The 17,617-nt window shown below is 41.8% G+C and overlaps 1 protein-coding gene across 1 annotated transcript in view; it reads right to left on the bottom strand.

Moving 5' to 3' along the window:
- The window catches only part of MICU2 (mitochondrial calcium uptake 2), a 125,839-nt gene that overhangs the window by 34,604 nt on the left and 73,618 nt on the right, over window positions 1-17,617 (bottom strand). Inside the window, exons 3-4 of the mRNA XM_072343597.1 lie at window positions 935-966; window positions 749-824 (exon numbers count right to left, since the gene is read on the bottom strand). Of these exons, the coding sequence (XP_072199698.1) occupies window positions 749-824; window positions 935-966 (108 nt within the window). The remainder of the gene's footprint in view (window positions 1-748; window positions 825-934; window positions 967-17,617) is intronic.

Genomic DNA, 17,617 nt, shown 5'->3' with positions numbered 1-17,617 from the left:
GAGGGGGCTGCCAGCGGGGGATGCTCACAGCCTCAGCATTACACAGACAGAGAGAGCCACGTCCGTGGAACAAGGGATGTGGGCTGACCTCTTCCATGAACTTTGTGAATAGACATTGCCAGTCCGTCTCATTAGTCTGGGGAGTTCAGTCTTTGTTACTGATGAAATGGTTAATTACTCATTTATTTGTTTTCCTTGATCCTCTTGTTTGTTTTCCCTCCCTTCAATTAATTTATGTTAATGAGGTGTTTATTTGGTGCTTTTAATTGTTTCACAAACAATATCCCAGCCCTCAGCATTTTCTCTTCCTGTCACCAGCTGTAAGGTGGAACTGCTGGGTGAAAAGAAACCCAAGCACACTGCTCTTGTGGGGCAGCACTGAGCTCCCAATGAAGCAGAAACTGCCACTGCCCCTGGAACCAGGGAGGACACTTTACATAATCAGATACATGTTTTCTTTCTATTCTTTGCTTCCACGTGTTTAAGTTACATAATGAAACAGCAGTTTATTAACAAGCCTTAAAGTCCACTTTGTACCCTTTTAGCCTCCTTTCTCCAGTAGGCTCTCAGCCCCAGCCCTGCCTCCTGACTCCTCCTCATGTGACCAAGACGTGCCAAGGTGGCGGCAGCTGGCGAGATGGGGATGAAGCCAAATCTGTGCAACTGTCTTTAAAACTAGATTCAATTCATAATGTCTGATGAGATAAAAACCGAGATGTGTTCCTTGGTATCAGAAGCGTCTCGTTACCTTTATCACCAAGCTCTCTAAAAAAGGTCGGTCCTGGTTTAGCTTTTGTAACACACAGCAGTGCAGCATCCACCTCCTTTAGAGACACAAACAAGAAAACCAGTTTAGAAAAAAAAGAAGTCTTTTTGGTTGAGAAACAGAAAGAATGCGAGTTCTTTTGAAGAACGAAAGGAACATTTTGCTTACCTTCTTTGTCAGTTTCTTGGCTGAGCTTTTACCTACAATAAAAAAAAAAATCATCATAATTCAATAACAAAGTCTGACTTTAAACTTTGATCAGGTTCTGTGGCATTTCTTCAGATTTTTATGGGAAAGTGGTAAGTAATACGAACCAGAATTCTGTGCAGCAGGCAGTTTGTTTCTAATTTCCACAATGATCCAGAAAGGACAACTTCAAAATAATACGAGCAGTCTGTCCAAATGCTCTTCAACCTCAGTGAAATCACAAACCACCTCAGGATCTATGACTAATTTATGGGTGTGATTTTGCATTCTGTGGACTGCCAATGCAGTACAGATTCCAAAGTAAGATTATATGGTAAGAAGCAGTTGTATTATTTACAAAGAGGATTTGTATGCTCACATAAGAAGCTTTCCAGCGCAAGCTGTGTATTCAAACACTAAGAAATACCAGAAAAAGAAACAAGAAAAAATTGATGTTACCAAGCAAAAGTAAATTGAACACCTCTTCCTCCTGAAACAGGGTAAGGACGAAACCATACGGGCTCTTAAGTTGAGTTTTCCCAGAGAGCTGTGGGTGCCCCATCCCTGGAGGAGCTCAAGGTCAGGCTGGATGGGCCTGCGGCATCCTGAGCTGGTGGGCCGCAGCCCTGCCCATGGCAGGAGGGTGGGACTGGGTGCGCTGCAAAGGCCCTTTCAACCCAAACCATTCTATGGCTTATGACAAGTGCCAAACAGTAGGTTCAAGTCTATACACTCAAGTAGGGAGAGCACTGGTGCAGCATGAGGCCATCCTCCTGTGCAACCTCCTGGCTGTGGCACTGTGATGTGTTATTGGAGGCACGTTTCAGCTGCTGTGACTGCAGCCACATAAAGCCTGTGCTCCAGTGCTCCTTGGGCCCTCTCCAGTGCTCCTCAGCATTTCTCCTCATGAAGGTCCTAAAATCTTGTGTCCTTCACTCCTCCTGCTTTCACTGCTCCCTTCCACCATCACCACTCCTCTGGACTCCGGCCAGCCATTCCTTCCTGCTTTCTGATGCTGGCTAAGCACAAGCAGAGATGCTTTGTTTGCTCTTGGGACTGATGCCACCAGATGCAGCCTGAATTCCTGAATCATAGAATCATTAAGGATGTAAAAGGCCTCTAAGATTATCTGGTCCAACTGTCCACCCATCCCCACCGTGCCCACTAACCACGTTCCTCAGTGCCACATCCCTACCTTTTCTGAACACCTCCAGGGATGGTGACTGCATCACCTCCCTGGGCAGCCTGTGCCACTGCCTCACCACTCTACCTGAGAGGAAAACCTTCCTAATGCATTTTGCCTGCTTTGTGCTCAGGCTCTGGGCTGCTCCATGGGCCACTTGCACACACATGGTCCCCAGCACAGTTCTGCTTTTGGGAATGGGACAAGATGGAGGCAGCCCAGAGGGCAGCAGCCCACAACCTTCCACCAAGCATGTTCACAGGCCTGTAACCCAGCCAAAATGGGGTGCATTCTCACCAAAACCGCAAGGTTCTGTAAAGATGGGAAAAGACATGTCCAGCTGCAGAGGAATCCCACTGGCAACTTTGAGCATCAAACCAGGGAATCTGTGGAGCATCTAAGCAGCAACAGTTTTTTTTCAGTATGGGCAAACCAGTGCCTTTGTCTGCTCCCCAAACTCGCAGTAATGTTTATTTTTTGCTGAAAAATTCCTCTCCCCAGCCCCCGAATCAGCCTAAGGCAGACACCTGGCACATAACATTTCCACCCATTTCAAAAGTTATAAACAACTAAAATTAGGGTTTTATAACTGGAGTGTTGAGTGACCCCAGCAACAGGTGTTGCCAGCACCACCTGTCACTGTGCATGAATACATTTTTGTACAGCAAGTGTAAATATATTTACACACGCACATATATAAAGCCACAAGGATAGATATCTCCTAGCTCAAAGGAAGCATGAAATCCTCTACTTTGCCTCATTTGAGATAAAAGAAGTCAGGCTACAAACAGTTTGGGAGAGCAAGTAAAATCCCTGTGCCCAGCAGGGCTGAGTGCTGAGCGGGGCCATGTAACACTGCCACAGAGCCCTTTAATGAAAAGCTGGTTAGCAAAGACTGTGATTCAGAGCTCAGCTTTGAAATGTCATATCCTCTGTACAGCAAATTTCAGCATGGAATTAAATTGCACTACGGCAGCTCTTTTGTCCCTGGGAGCCCCACATGGCAAGAAGCCCTGTAAGAGAGAATGAGTCAGGCTGTAGGAGCATGAAGGAACAAAGAGAAAAATCACCCTGCCATCATTTTTGCTGAAAATGCTCCTTCTCGTCGTTACTGCTTTGAAGCCAACTACAAAGTCTTATCTGGTTTGCAGCAGCTCTGCTCATTCCACTCTCCTGGTGGACCACAAAGCATCACTCTAAGAGGCAGGCAGTACCTACTGTCAGCTTCTAGGAGGATGAAGAAAAAGACAAGCTGAACTCTGCAAGCTGGACTGGGTAACTGATGCAAGGAATGGAGAGAGTACTGGAAGCTGCAGATGAGACACTATTTGATCAGGTTTGTGAGGCTTGGTTACACCTGCGCTTCTCCCCTGTGCTGCATTCAGCACAACAACTGAAACACTTCAGCTACTCAGTTTTAGGGAATATGTCCTCAGTGAGGATAATTCCACCTTGATAAAAATTAGGAAAGAGGAGGAAAATATCTTGCAGATGTGTGGGCCCTCCTTTCATCATCCAGCAGTCAAAAATGCAATTGTCTAGAGCTCACATGAAGACCTGCTGCAGCTGTCAATGCCTCCTCTCCTGCATTCAGCTATGGCATCTCTCCAGAGGAAGGTTAAGAAGTTGACACATCAGCCAACAGGTTTCGGAGCTGAAAAGACAGCAGCATCAATGATCCGGAGGTGCTCATGCTACCACTGTCTGGGCAATCTTGGCCTGGGAGAGAGGACTGAAAGAGGAGATGCGGCCTTGGCTGAATGATGGAAGAGAAGAAAGAGGATGAGGTTAAAGACAAGGAGAAGGAGGAAGAGGAGGACAGCCACATCGTCACAGAATGTGGTGAGGGGCAGCTAATCCAACACAAGAGGTGGAAGGGCAGGAGGAAATGGGACAGACGGAAAGATAGATTAAGACGTTTTTCTTCTTCACTAAGTAGCTGATACGGCGGATTAGGAAATGTGGAGCCGATGTTTTGTTTAGCACTGCTCTTCTCAAATGGAATTGCAAATCAAAACTTCTTATAACCTAGGTGAATGAAAATGGCATGCAAATGTCTGCAAGCACGTGTGCTAGCACACCAGTCATTCCTTGGGGGAAAAAACCCTGCAGCTGACGTTTGGGGCACTGGTAGTATTTTTCATATTGCCGTTAGCGTAAAGTGTTAGAATGCAATCTAACAATAACGTTATAATTTAAACTAAAGAATGGGTTTCCTCTAATAATTACTTGCATATTTTCCGAGAATTATGTCCAGTTATACCCCATGTTGGTACTGTCACCATATAAAATCATCTGAGAAGGTTCAGATCTCAGCTTTCACTTGGAAACATTACCTACTTTAACTGTAGCACCCGTAATATTCCTTGAATACTGATTTAGCTCTTGGTGCCTACGCTTTCCACTTATTCCCTCCCTAACAATGAAGTCCCTTCAGAAGACCAACAAGGAAAGCTCTGTTAATATCGCTCACTTGTGTATCAAATGTGCAGCCCTCTGAGGAACAACATCTTTTAAGGCCTTGTCTACAGTAATTAGGAGAAGGTGCTTAATTCTTCTTTGCAAGAAATGCACTGTGAACATAGAAGTGGTTTTCTTAGCCAGTTCAGACACTGAAAAAATGCCTCTTCATCTTTACGTTAGATCTTGGTGACCCATGATTACAAACATACCAGACTCTCAGTACCTCTCTGAGGAATATACGCAAGGATCTAATTATTAGCAACTATTTCATGTAATATGTAGAAGATCTATACAATGCACTTGCTCTGCCAAGACCATGATGGAATTCTGGCTTAAAGTCCAACAAGCATTTTCGTGGCTCTCTACCTATTTTACAGATGCCATTGTCTCATTTTCACTCTTGGTAGTGGGTCCATGAAACAATCACAAGGTACAGACACATCTTCACAGAATAAAAACCATTCTAGCTTTTTAAACTGAACAAGTACTGAGTCTACTTGCAAGCAGTCAAATGCTGAGCTGTTAGCCAAGAAAGTTAGCTGACAACTGTAATTAAGAAAACACTGCCAAGAGCAGCTACTTCAGCTCTAATTTGCCCTCGGCAAGCCTGCGTATTTTGTCACATACATTCCTTACTATACAAGAGTTTCCATCAACTCTCAATTTTTCACACTGCGATGCAAAAGGAACCTGACATCGATGTTAGGATTAACATGAGGAAAGGGCTGAATTGAACAAGTACCCACTTGCACTCCCTAACAGCAATTTACACCCAACCCATACAGCCAAGGAAAGGCTCAGATCTGACAAAAGACGTTCAGAGCCAAAGCAATGAAAGAAAGCACCAAGATTCATTATTATAACACCACCAAAGCAAAAGGAGAGAAATTGCTATGATCTGTGATGGTAGAAAAAGCAGAATTGTACACGTCTGCAAGACTGCACTATTTTTCTAACATGGAAATCAAAATTAATTTTAAAAGAAGTATTTCTCCATAGACCTAACTTCAAATTGTAACAGTATAAAATAGGGATCTTTTCATAGTGAAACAACAGATTTCTGTCCTTTCCACCAGCAAAGTCACTGAGAAGGTTTGTCCAGGATCTCGTCAGCTCTACCTCATATAGCCACAGTGATAAACAAGTAAAATGATTAAATTAGCCCAAGATACAAGATCATTGAAATGCAGCAGTCTCTATTGATTCCCTGGCTCTCTCTCACATGCCCTTGCCCAAGGAGGCTGTGGATGCCCCATCCCTGCAGGCACTCCAGGCCAGGCTGGATGTGGCTCTGGCAGCCCGGTCTGGTGGTTGGTGGCCCTGCACATAGCAGGGGGTTGAAATGAGATGATCATTGTGGTACTTTTCAACCCAGGCCATTCTATCACTCTGTGATATGACTTGATTTTTGAACACAATAGTGGACAGGTAATTTCAGTCAGCAAGTTCTCTTTTGGTTACCCTGTTTCCTTACATTCTCAGTTATTTAAAGGAAAGAGTTTACTGTTAAAACTATGAATGTAAGAGGCACAACGGAAACAAGTAATTACTTCTTTAAAGCCTCCTTGTGAAATGCTGGTGACAGAGAGAAATCAAGGATAGCTGAAAAAATGGGAGCCTTTTGAAGGCACATGACCAAGCGGTAAGATTCCCATGATAACTGCTGGCAAACCAATATCTGAATAATAAATGAGAGCACTTTTAAAATGAATTAAGAAACCACTTCAGCTAGAAAGCTTTTACTGAATTACTGCATTGCTCCATTGAACTATAATTGATACAAGCCATTTCAATCACAAGAATTAGTGAATCAAACCACCTGAATTAAAATCGAAGTATGCTCGGTGGAAAAGTAAATTTACAATAATAGAAACTTCTGATGTGCTTTACAAAACAAGCTCTGCATCTTTTGGAAACAGGCTCTGCATCTGTCCTTCTTTATTTAGAGCAATTCTTCTTCCGAGGAAGTGAGGAATACACAGCGCTGGGTGCAGACCAGGTCTCTGTTTCAGAGCAGTGATTGCACCAGAACCAGCTGATGCTGGAAGGCTTCGCAGCGAGTAAGGCAGCCTGGGGTAGCTGGGGTGGGAAATGATGAGGAGAGAAAACCTCAAAGGATGACACAGTCTTCTAGGAAATTGAAATGGAGGGAAAATGCTGGATAAGACAGCTTTCAAAGCCTGTTAAAGAAACAGTGGCACACAGTTCCTGATGCTACCTGTGGCACTGGCACAAAACCAAGCAGAGCACGCAGCAGCTGCTGAGCAGCTACCTGAGGTTGCCCACTGGGCTGGTACTGAGGCCAGGACTGGAGGCAGCATCCAGAAGAAAAATACGAGGTGTGAGATTCAAGTCTCCAAACTCCCAAATGAGACTCCCATGCTTGGTTGCTCTGGCTTCATTTAGACAGCTAAAAATTAGATGCCTAAATCTATGGTGCTTTGCTGTATATGATAGCGTATGTAGAAAAGGACTTATAATTAGCTTCAAAATGTGCTGCTCCTATTTCAGAGCTGAAGAAGAGCTCGTATGCTGAAAAGCTTGTCTAATTTTTCCAACTTAGAGCAGCTGGTCTAATAAAAGATATTATCTCTGTCTACAAACAGAGATACAAACCTCATCCTGACTGCAAAACCCCTTTATAGTCAAGAGAGAACAGACAGAACAAAAGAGCCATCTATTCCACACTGAGATAGGTGCCTACTGCAGGCCTTGAACCTAACTGTTTCCTTCCATTAACTTTTAAGAGATCCTACAGCCACTTGCTCTGACCTGACTTTCACTTTTATGTATCTAAACTGAATAGACGAATCCTTTTGCAAGCTACCAGAGAATTCAAACCACTGCTTTTTGTATTTGTTGTTATCTGCAATGTACTGTTTCCACTCTCCAGCATGAAGTCAGGAGTTCTAAAGGCAGGGATTCTCTGCTTTATTAACAACTTTATCAAATGCAAAGGGTAAAGTGGATTATGGTAGAGGACGCAGAGTGAGTTCATAATTAGAGAGATAAATTACTATAGAGGACAATTCCTGAAAGAAGCTGTATCCATGTGTGTTTCAGAGATGAGAGTGGAGAATGGCTCTTGCCATTAACTTACAGAGAATATCATACATTCAGACTTTTGGGATGGCATCTCTTGAACCTGCACAAACCTGCACCACGGAGTATTATGTTGTCATCGTCCCCTGTTGCTAAAAAACACCACTTTTTGAAGTAATGTAGTGCTGGAGCACACGTTAGGTTAAGGTACTAACAATAGATGAAGATAAACTATTAAGACAAACTAGAAGCACAGGAGTTTTAATTCTGTTTCTCTAGAAGAAAGGATTCTTGGCCTAAGGGCTCTGAAATCTCTTTGAAGTCTAGAGAAGTAAGTGTAACAATTATGAATGAAGAGGTAAGTAAAGTCCAGTAACAAGAGCACTGATCAAACGACACAACTAAAAAGGTAACTGCATGCACAACTTGAATAAATTGCCTCTCAGTTATAAACAGAGATTATTTTGGATTCAGAATGAAAATGCACGTATGTCCATCATCCCACAATCCCACAATCAAAATGCCTTAATAGCTCCAGAGGTTTACTCAAGTCTCCCTATGTGAGACTCAATTTAAGCTCATGTGCTCAATGATTATCTGCCATCACTATTACCACAACTCTCCCTGTTGTACCTTATTCAACCACTTCCTCTGCAATATGTACTCTTCCATTTGCTGTCTGAAGGTCTTGCCTACTGTCACTGCTCCCACACGGCTTGCAAAATGTAAGAAAATCTTAAGTACAGTTAAAGGCAAGAATATAAAGAATGCAATGATAAGAATTGTAAAACCGTAATGATCAAAAGTTGGATTCACATGCTGGCAAACATAACTGAGGCGTCAGGTGAGGGATTCATGCTTTGTGTGGGAATGTATTGCTAACATAAAGCTACCTTACTAATTCATCCCAGAATAAGGGCAAAAAGGATCACAGAATCACAGAATGCCTTGGGTTGGAAGGTACCCCAAGGATCATCAAGTTCCAATCCTCCTGCTGTAGGCAGGGCCACCAACCTCCTGATTTGGTACTAGACCAGGCTGCCCAGAGCCCCATCCAACCTGGCCTTGAACACCTCCATGGACAGAGCATCCACAGACTCTCAGGGCAGCCTGTTCCAGCACCTCACCACTCTCATAGTAAAGAACTTCCCTCTGACATCCAATCTAAACCTTCCCTCCTTAAGCTAAAACCATTCCCCCTTGTCTATGCTACAGGGCACGTGCCAGTGAAGGGTAAGTAGTTCAGTAGAAAATCAAACTGCAGTTCTTTGCTATGGTCAATAAACCTTCCTTTTCTTAGAGAACTTTTTTCTTTTTCACCTTCTAGCTTAGATATAATTTATATTCTAAGCAGGAAATGCAAATCATATCAAACTGTGCCAAAGTACATGAAATAACTACCATTTATTTATTGCACTCTGATATGTAACAAACACTCCAACATGTAAGAATGACAGATAAGGAGGCCACAGAAGACCATGTGGGTCACCTACTTTGTTTTACTGCTCCCAACAGGCTGCTGCTCATGCATTACCTCATCAGTTTATGTACACACTGATACTTGGTCACACGTTTGAAACACTAAACTGTAGTTTGGGTTTCAGAAGGCAACAGTGACATTAATTCGACCACTACTGTATTCTCTTAAACTTACTCATCTAAGTACAAACTTCATTCATTATTTCTTCTAGTGGAATGGAAAAAGGGAATAACTTAATGCAATTTAAAAATTGAACTGAAAGCATTTTGTGAAAAAATCTGAAGTTGTTTGTGGTATCAGCATGAAAAATGTACCGTAATCCTGTTCAGATGGAGGGCATTTATAGAGTCTGTGTCCAAGCAGTAAATAGCTGACATATTAGTGCATCAAGCCAATTTAAATTACTGCGCTGGGTGAGTAAACTGGGAGCACTGACATTTCACATAAATTGGGTGGGTTCTCAAGAGTCCTGTAAATATAAAATGCTATGTAGACACAGTTTACATAGTAGCTCCCTTTTCTTTTTTTCCATTTTCCCCTTTGACACATCCAATTATTTATACCATCACGAATGCTTTCTTTTTTGCTAAAACAATATTTTTTCTTCTGAAGATTCATTTATTTCTACTACAGCAACACGCAACAAGATTTCTCAGAACTACTGCAAAAAATGTTCCAAGAGGTGACAGCTGATAGGGAGAGTGCAATGGAATTTTGTCAGCAGGATCAGTTTGGAAAACTTCCCCTTGTTACACCCCAGCAATTCCTAGTCAGATGTTTGGGGGAAAACAAAAACAGGAAACCTGCAATTTGGAAAACTCGTCAACAGGATGCAAGATTGCTATTGCTGCACCACTGCGGTGATGCTGTCGATCTTCACTCCTGTTCCATTCTGCTACTGCCTTGTCCTTCTATCAAACGTAAAGAATTTGACTCCTTTAGGGTTGCCTACATCCTCCACAGATTAAATGCATTCTTTGCAGCATCTTACAGATCTTCTGTTTGGTAAGAAACTCCAAGGAACACAGGACAAATACCACCTTTTTGGTGACTGCAAAAGGTTCAGAGAAGTTTGTGGGAGGACCCATGGACCACAATGAACTCCCTGCGGTTAAGGGAAACTGCACAGCCATCTCCAGAGAAAACAAGAAGGAAGATTTGGTAGGAGTGGTTGACAGACCAGGTGGTTCTGCTGCCTTCAGCTGGCAGGTCGCATGTGGAGGTTAAGATTTATCCCCCTTGCTTACAGCAAATACAATAACATTCTTTACTATGCACTTAAGACAGTATCCTGGCTTTACATCTCACTGACAACTGACAAAGAGAGCAAAAGCTATTTTTGCTGTAATTCTTCTGACAAGAGACCACAAAACACTTTATTTAACACTGAATGGAGACATTCTATTGAAAGGAGACAGTTCTACACAAACAATTTCATTAATGAGAGCTCTGTGTTTAAGACCAAGGTCTAGGACATTTTGTTTTGCTGTCCAGAGCATGATAAACACCAAAAATATGCAAAATCCTACTGTCTTTCAGAACATACAAGTCCTTCATGAACAGGCAATTTACAGTGACTCAATGTCTGAATGTGTTGCAATTGAGTTTACAGAACAGTTAGATTTTAAGTTATAACCAATATAAATTGTTAGGAACGAAATGATTAACTGTATGTGCTTTGATGGTGTTCATTTACTGTGTGGGGTGACCTGGGCTAGTTGTAGGTATGGGTCCTCTTTACCTTTGCTTTGCAGCAGGATTTTCTTGAAGAAACTAAAAATGCATTTGTATAACAGGAGAGAAAGGGACAAAATGATATTCATCAATAGAGATTTGGAAAGGGTTTAGTAAATTAATTACTACCTCTGTTGAATTTGGGTATGTGCAACTTCTAAAATGTGACGAATGAAAACAAAAGAAAGTACACAAGGTTCTTTGAGATCCACCTCAGAGACATTCTATGTCTGTGCTCCAGATAACTGCATTTTTGCAATTGGTGGTATTATCCTTCTGTTCCTCACCCTCCCGAACTCTCCTAACACCAGCCACTGAAACAAAAGAGTGAACGAATACGCACAGAAGAAACATGCCCACTTTGCAATTTGGTCTACTGAAAGAAGGAACTGAAGTACTGGATGTCTTTTCTAGCATAACATAACACATTACTTTCCTTTGCAGCAGATCATAATAACTAACACCCATTAGCGCTCAGTGAATTGAATCATAGCATCATAGAACGGCCTGAGTTGAAAAGGCCCACAATGCTCATCTAGTTCCAACCCCCCTGCTATGTGCAGTGTTGCCAACCACCACACCAGGCTGCCCAGAGCCACATCCAGCCTGGCCTGGCCTGGCCTCAGATCTCAGAACTGGCATAAGTGAAAAAAGTGCTACTCGAGGGGAAGAGATTTTTGGCATCAGTACAGCACTGTAACCCTTCACTTCAGATATTTTAGATTCTTAGAGATCATAAAGATGACCAGCGGTAAATGCAATAGTTATTCATGGCTGAAGTCAATTCTGTCATGCCAGAATTTCCAGAAGGAACCTTTTCCCTTCATAAAATTCTGAAGTGCAACCTCAAATGAAAATTTTAGGCCAGCCTAACGTGGATGACACCAGTGATGACATTACCTTTTCCACCCCTTTGTCACTGTGAGAAGGACATCCCAATTACCAAGTATGGGGACTTTCCTATGGAAGACAATGCCTATTGTTCCAGTCTTTTTACAGGTCCTGTGCAGACCTACTTCATTATTTCACAAAGTGCCGAAGTTTTGACATTACTGCAGTTTCAGTTTCTAGCTGCATTCATCTTGCTTCTCACGTGTTCCTTGCAGTGCCTGATTTGCTTTCCTCCAGTAGTTGGCCAATGCCATTATCGGTTTTACCTTTAAATTCACCAGGAGTTTCTTTCTAACTTCTAAGATGAGCTCACTGTGTTATCAGCAAATAAAGAAGCTCTGAGAAAACCAGTAACAGCGCCTGCTGAGTCTGACTTGTTTATACATCATTAACATCTGTCACATAGCAATTAACAGATGTTTGGGAAGTTTTTGTGCAGCAGGGGTTCCAAGGATACGCAATGGATAACAGAAGGCTTCTGTATGGTAAGCTAAGTGAGAAAGGTTTACTTGATTTTTATCACATGAAAAGACTTCTGGAAAGATCCAGTTTTTGCTAGTTTCTTGGAGTATCAGAATGAAGACTGTTACCAAAAACTGATTTGAAACACTGCCTTTATTCGGAAGGAGATAATGCAAAGTGGAGCAGGATCATGAAAAGCCTGATTTTCCTAAAAGATAGGACGTAACTAAAGTGATGAGAAATCAAGGAGCTTAAAAATGGATGCTACTTGTCACACACCACAGTAGCCAAAATGGTTTCGCTAATTTGCAACCTAGGAAAAAAAAGAGTGTTTTTAATTGAAAGTTTAGTAATTAATTTCTGACATGCTGCCCTACTAGTAGAAGAAAAAGTCTCACACACTGACCAGAGCACCTCTTCTCCTGTAAGGGGTGAACTTACAAACTGAACAAGAGAAATGAAGATAAGTCTCTTCTCTTGACCCTGTCACTGCAAACGTCTCAGATTCTAGTGAAAAAGCCTGTAAGAAAGAAAAGAAGAATCTAGCTGAAGAGCAGTCATCTCTTTAATAAATGTAATCGTGTCTTTTCTAAAATGGTCTATTTACCCAGCACCACTTCTCCATCCCAATTCAACTCATCTGAAGGAGGAAACCACAAAAAGACATTTGTCTTTACCTTGGCTTTACTTATACATTCAGATTTCTAAAGATTTATGATCCCATTAAACAGCAGAGGAAACAATCTAGTAGGGCTGGCAAAATAGGACAGAAATATTTATTCAGCAAAGACAACAAAGGAGACAAACATAAAAGCACAACTACCCTTTACATCAGAATACCTACTAACAGCACCTCATTTACTTATAGCAGTCTTCAGTACACTGGGATTTTGTGCCTGCTGCCTCTAATTACCCTTGCACTGTCTCCTTGCTACCATACTGTGTTGTGCTCAGCTGGGCAGACACATGGAGCTACAAATGAAGACCGAAGCACTTGTGGTGCTGGATGCTGCTCTACACATAGTGAGTGAAGTATACACTAAATGAGTGCTTTTTTATCCACTAAGCATTGCTTTGTACCACTTTTCTCTGTAACTGATGCTGCCTTTTGACAAATCAGATGTTTCAGGAACAGCATTAACTTAAGGAGCTCCTGACTTCAATCCTTTTTCCATCCTCAAGGCCATAGCGATTGCTAGTGGGCTGTGCTCTCAGCCAAGGAATGCAGCTGGTCTTATAAAAAGAAATCAAATTCAAAAAACCATGGAGTAAAGCTACCTACATGAGACCATGGAATGGATGACCTCCCCCACCCAGATGAGGTAAAAATAAACCTGGGTTTCCTTAACCTAACAAGAGCAGTGCTGAATAGTAATATAATTATCTATTCTGCATCATGGGGCTAAGATTTAAAAGAAAAAAAACTTATTTTAGGTAATGGGAAATCCTGGCACAAGAGCAAGTGGGTTTAGACAGAGAGTGATTAATTTTAGCTTGGATAACAGAAGAGTTTTCAAGCAACAGAGAAGATGCTGTGTCACCATTTTCCAGTGTAAGCTGTAATGACAGCTGATTTTAAATCCAGCATGAAAAAACTTACAAAAGGCCTATATTTTAAGTTTGAAATTGCTAAAATGCAAGTTGACTTTTAGAATATATATGATGACTACTGATACACTTAGACACCGCATACTATAAAGGAGTTCTAAGCCATTAAGTATCAACCTAACAGAGGATACAAAAGCTTATAAAAACCACTACAAGATATTTCAGTGTTAACATGGATGAGCTGTGGTAACAGATACAAGTGTACTTACAGTGATCAAACAGATACCCCGTATTCTCCACGCAGCAATACTGGAGATAAAGAATAAGAACTGTCCTGAAATAAGTATTTACTTCAGCTGCAGTGGAAAAAACTGAACTGAAATGGGAATCCAACTTAAAGTAGGCTCTTCACAATCCCCAAAATGAATGCAGACTGGTCTAGTGGTTGGCAGCCCAGCCCACAGCAAAGAGGTTGAAAAGAGATGATCCTTGAGGGCCTTTTCAACCCATGCCATTCTATGATTCTGTGATTCTATGAAGAGCAAACAGCAGGCAGCTTTCTCTTAATGAGAAGATAAAAAACATCTTATGTTGCCCACTGTAAATACAGTATACTGTCCTAAATATTCCATAGCAAAGCCCCTTCTTTCTAAGGGCAGAATCCACCCTTACCATCAAACACACTGCAGAAAACATTGCTCTCTTTTGCTAAATAGTCAGACTCTTTTGCTGTTACACCAAAGCTAGAGATGCTGACGAAACTTCTGCTCATTAAGATTTATATTTTTCCTAAGAAAGGGACAGTGTAACAGAAGTGAGCAGTCACATTTCCCATCACCAAAATCGCACAGAGAAGAATCACTCGCTGTTCCAGGGCATGGGTGGCTCTTTGGGAGTTCTCAGAGAGAGCAATTCAATTCAAGTCCAATGGAGAAGCAGATGTCCACCCACATGAGATAAAATGGCCAGTTTTTGTATTTAATTAGTATTAATTAGTATTTTTAGTACCTGGGAAAGTGAGCTGTCTCAGACAGAAGGCTTCATGTGTCAGCTACTGGAATAATCTGAACAAAGACAAGTGGTAGTTGGCTTGGCCATGGTTTATACACAATTCCATCTGGTAAGAACCAAGGCAGGATTTGGTGGGAAAATGGTATCTGTCATAAGGTATAGCTGAACAGTTCTCAGGCTGTCAGGTACACAGGCTTTTCCCAGGTCTGAGGGGAAAAATTAAACAAGGACTTGGCAGCCAAAGGACTGGTTGGGCAGCCCCAGGGATGGCAGGGTGAGGGTCTGGGCCAGCATGGCTGCTGAGACACGGCTCTGTGGTATGTCTTCTCTAATGAGAGAAACTTGGGTGTTTTATGCATGGAAACAACCTCTGAGCTTGGTAATCGCTTTTGTTTCACAGCTGATGAGAGGCTGCAGACTGCAATCTGTGCTATAACCACTGCAGGTGCCTAAAGGCTGGGCAGCAAAAACCAAGCACGTAAGGTGGGCTATTTCTCTTCTAGGGAAATGGATGCCAGTGTTCTCAAGGCGCAGCAGTGCATCTATTCAAAGGTCTCTCTGCAGGCCCAGCCATCCACTTGGCAACCAGCAATGGCTGCTTTCATTTCCCATGGCCTGCCTGCATACCTCGCCTGCCACAACTGCCTAGAAGGAAAGCAGTACATGATGGCTCCACCTGAGATACTTAAAAAAATAATAATAATGCAATGCAACACTTCTTATGGAAAAAAAAACAAAAACCCAAACAACCCCAAACAGCTATTATCAGGATTACTCAAAAAAACAATCAACTGTGTGACTAATACAATAAAAATTCAGTTCTGCCTACGGGAAAGCACTGACCCATGAGCACCAGCAGAGTTTCAAACAGCTCAAAATATGAGGCTAGAATGCAACTAGATTTTGGCAGGCACCAACCACGCACTGCTGGTACTTGTCAGCATTCACCACATCACCATCATTTCTGAATACTGCAACCCAACGCAAGGAATTTTCAAACCAGATTCTATTTCCTGGGTACAAAACAATACCTGTCTGTGCTGGGGACATCAGCTGCAAGAAATTAAAATACATTTCAGAGTGAGGAAAATTCACAGAATCTGATTTTCACACCGCATCTGTTAAGATTTAATTGTCAGCTGAGCAGGATGTTTCTGAACTGATTAAGTCCCGCTGAATTTATTAAAGAAGTAATACTGAAGTAATCTGTCAAAAAGCATTACAGAAAAAATCCCAGAGATATTTTCTGTGGTTACGTCAGTATTATGTTATAAACACTGCCCAAACAGCGTGTGGTGTTTCACAAAAATAAAAGATCTTTATTAAGAAGTATTCAGAGACCATGAAGGACTGCCTGAGTTCTTGAAACTTGCTCACATGTATTAAAAGAAAGGAATGTGATTTCTCTGTTAAATATTTTACATAATACGGTAGCATGTCACAAAACGGGAATAGTTAACTGAAGCAGAGAGCGCTGCAAGACTTGTGAAATCCAAAGGCAGTTGATGTTTATACAACAAGCAGGCTCCTGTTATTAATAACCAGATCTTTCCATTACTTGTACTACAAGGACTCTGTATGTACACGATGTATTTTCATTCGTTTCAGGGAATCTGTTTTCCATTCAGGTGCCATTAAACAACTAATAACTTTCACACTTAAAATAACTAAATCCTTCAAGATGTGTGGGGACCACTTGCCTCCTGCTTACAGCTCTACGGGAATCTACAGTTTTAGTATTGACACTACTTTTGTGCTGAGTTTTAATAACTGCCTTCATTCACTGAGAAGTTGCGATATACCTTGTCATTAACAGTTGTTCTTCAGAAAGCTAAATAGCTAGCAGAGCACTTCCAGATCGTAGTGTCTTGCCAAGTCTTTTCCTAATCAGTACGCACTGCAGTCAATACAAATAGGAACTCTGATTCTGTGTCATCCTCTGACTAGTCAGCACTGTCACAAAAGGAAAAACAAGAAATAATGAAACAAAGCCAAGAGCTTCTTATAACTGCTGTTGTGTCATGCAGACATAAATGCTAAAACACAAATCTTAGTATGACTTTAAGGACCAAAAATATATTTTCCCGTTTCACCTTCCAAGCAATGTACCCCATGCACTTCCCTTGTTGTCTTGTGATGTGGTTCAAAGGCACCTGCCTATTGTACAATGACATGGCAAAACCTACTTCTCTGTAAGTGACTTTATTGCATGGTTCGAGACAAACTAGCCTGAATTTTTGTTTTCTACTTGAAAGAGAAAGATATTTTGGGAATCATAGAATGGTATGGGTTGAAGGGACCTTAAAGCTCACTCAGATCCAAACACTCCTGACATGAGCAGAGCTCCATCCACCAGCTGAGGCTGCCCAGCATGCCATCCAACCTGGCCTTGAGTGCCTCCAGGGATGGGGCACTCTCTGGGCAGCTGTGCCAGTGCCTCACCACTCTCTGAGTAAACAATATCTTCCTAACATCCAACCTAAAACTCCACCTCTCAGTTTAAAGCCTTTCTCTCATGTCCTATCACTATCAGACTGTGTAAAAACGTGGTCCACCTCCTGCTTGTAAGCTCTCTTCATGTACTAAAAGGCAGCAATGAAATCTCCCCACAATCTTTGGTTCTCCAAGCTAATAGTATAATCTTCTCCAAAAAAATTAATGTAAACACAGTCTAGACAGAATGCACTGCAAAATCTTCATTCTCTGAAACATTCTTGTATCTGTAGTTCTATCCAAAATCTCATACAGATCTTCTTATTTGTTCCACAGTATCAGCATACCAGAAATTATATTTCCATGAAGAAACTCTAACGTAACATTGGCTGGAAAATCTGGAATTTGAGGCTAAGGA

This window comes from Excalfactoria chinensis, chromosome 1 (genome assembly GCF_039878825.1).
Source record: "Excalfactoria chinensis isolate bCotChi1 chromosome 1, bCotChi1.hap2, whole genome shotgun sequence".
Lineage (NCBI taxonomy): Eukaryota > Metazoa > Chordata > Aves > Galliformes > Phasianidae > Excalfactoria > Excalfactoria chinensis.
This window is presented reverse-complemented; position numbering and strand designations above follow the sequence as displayed.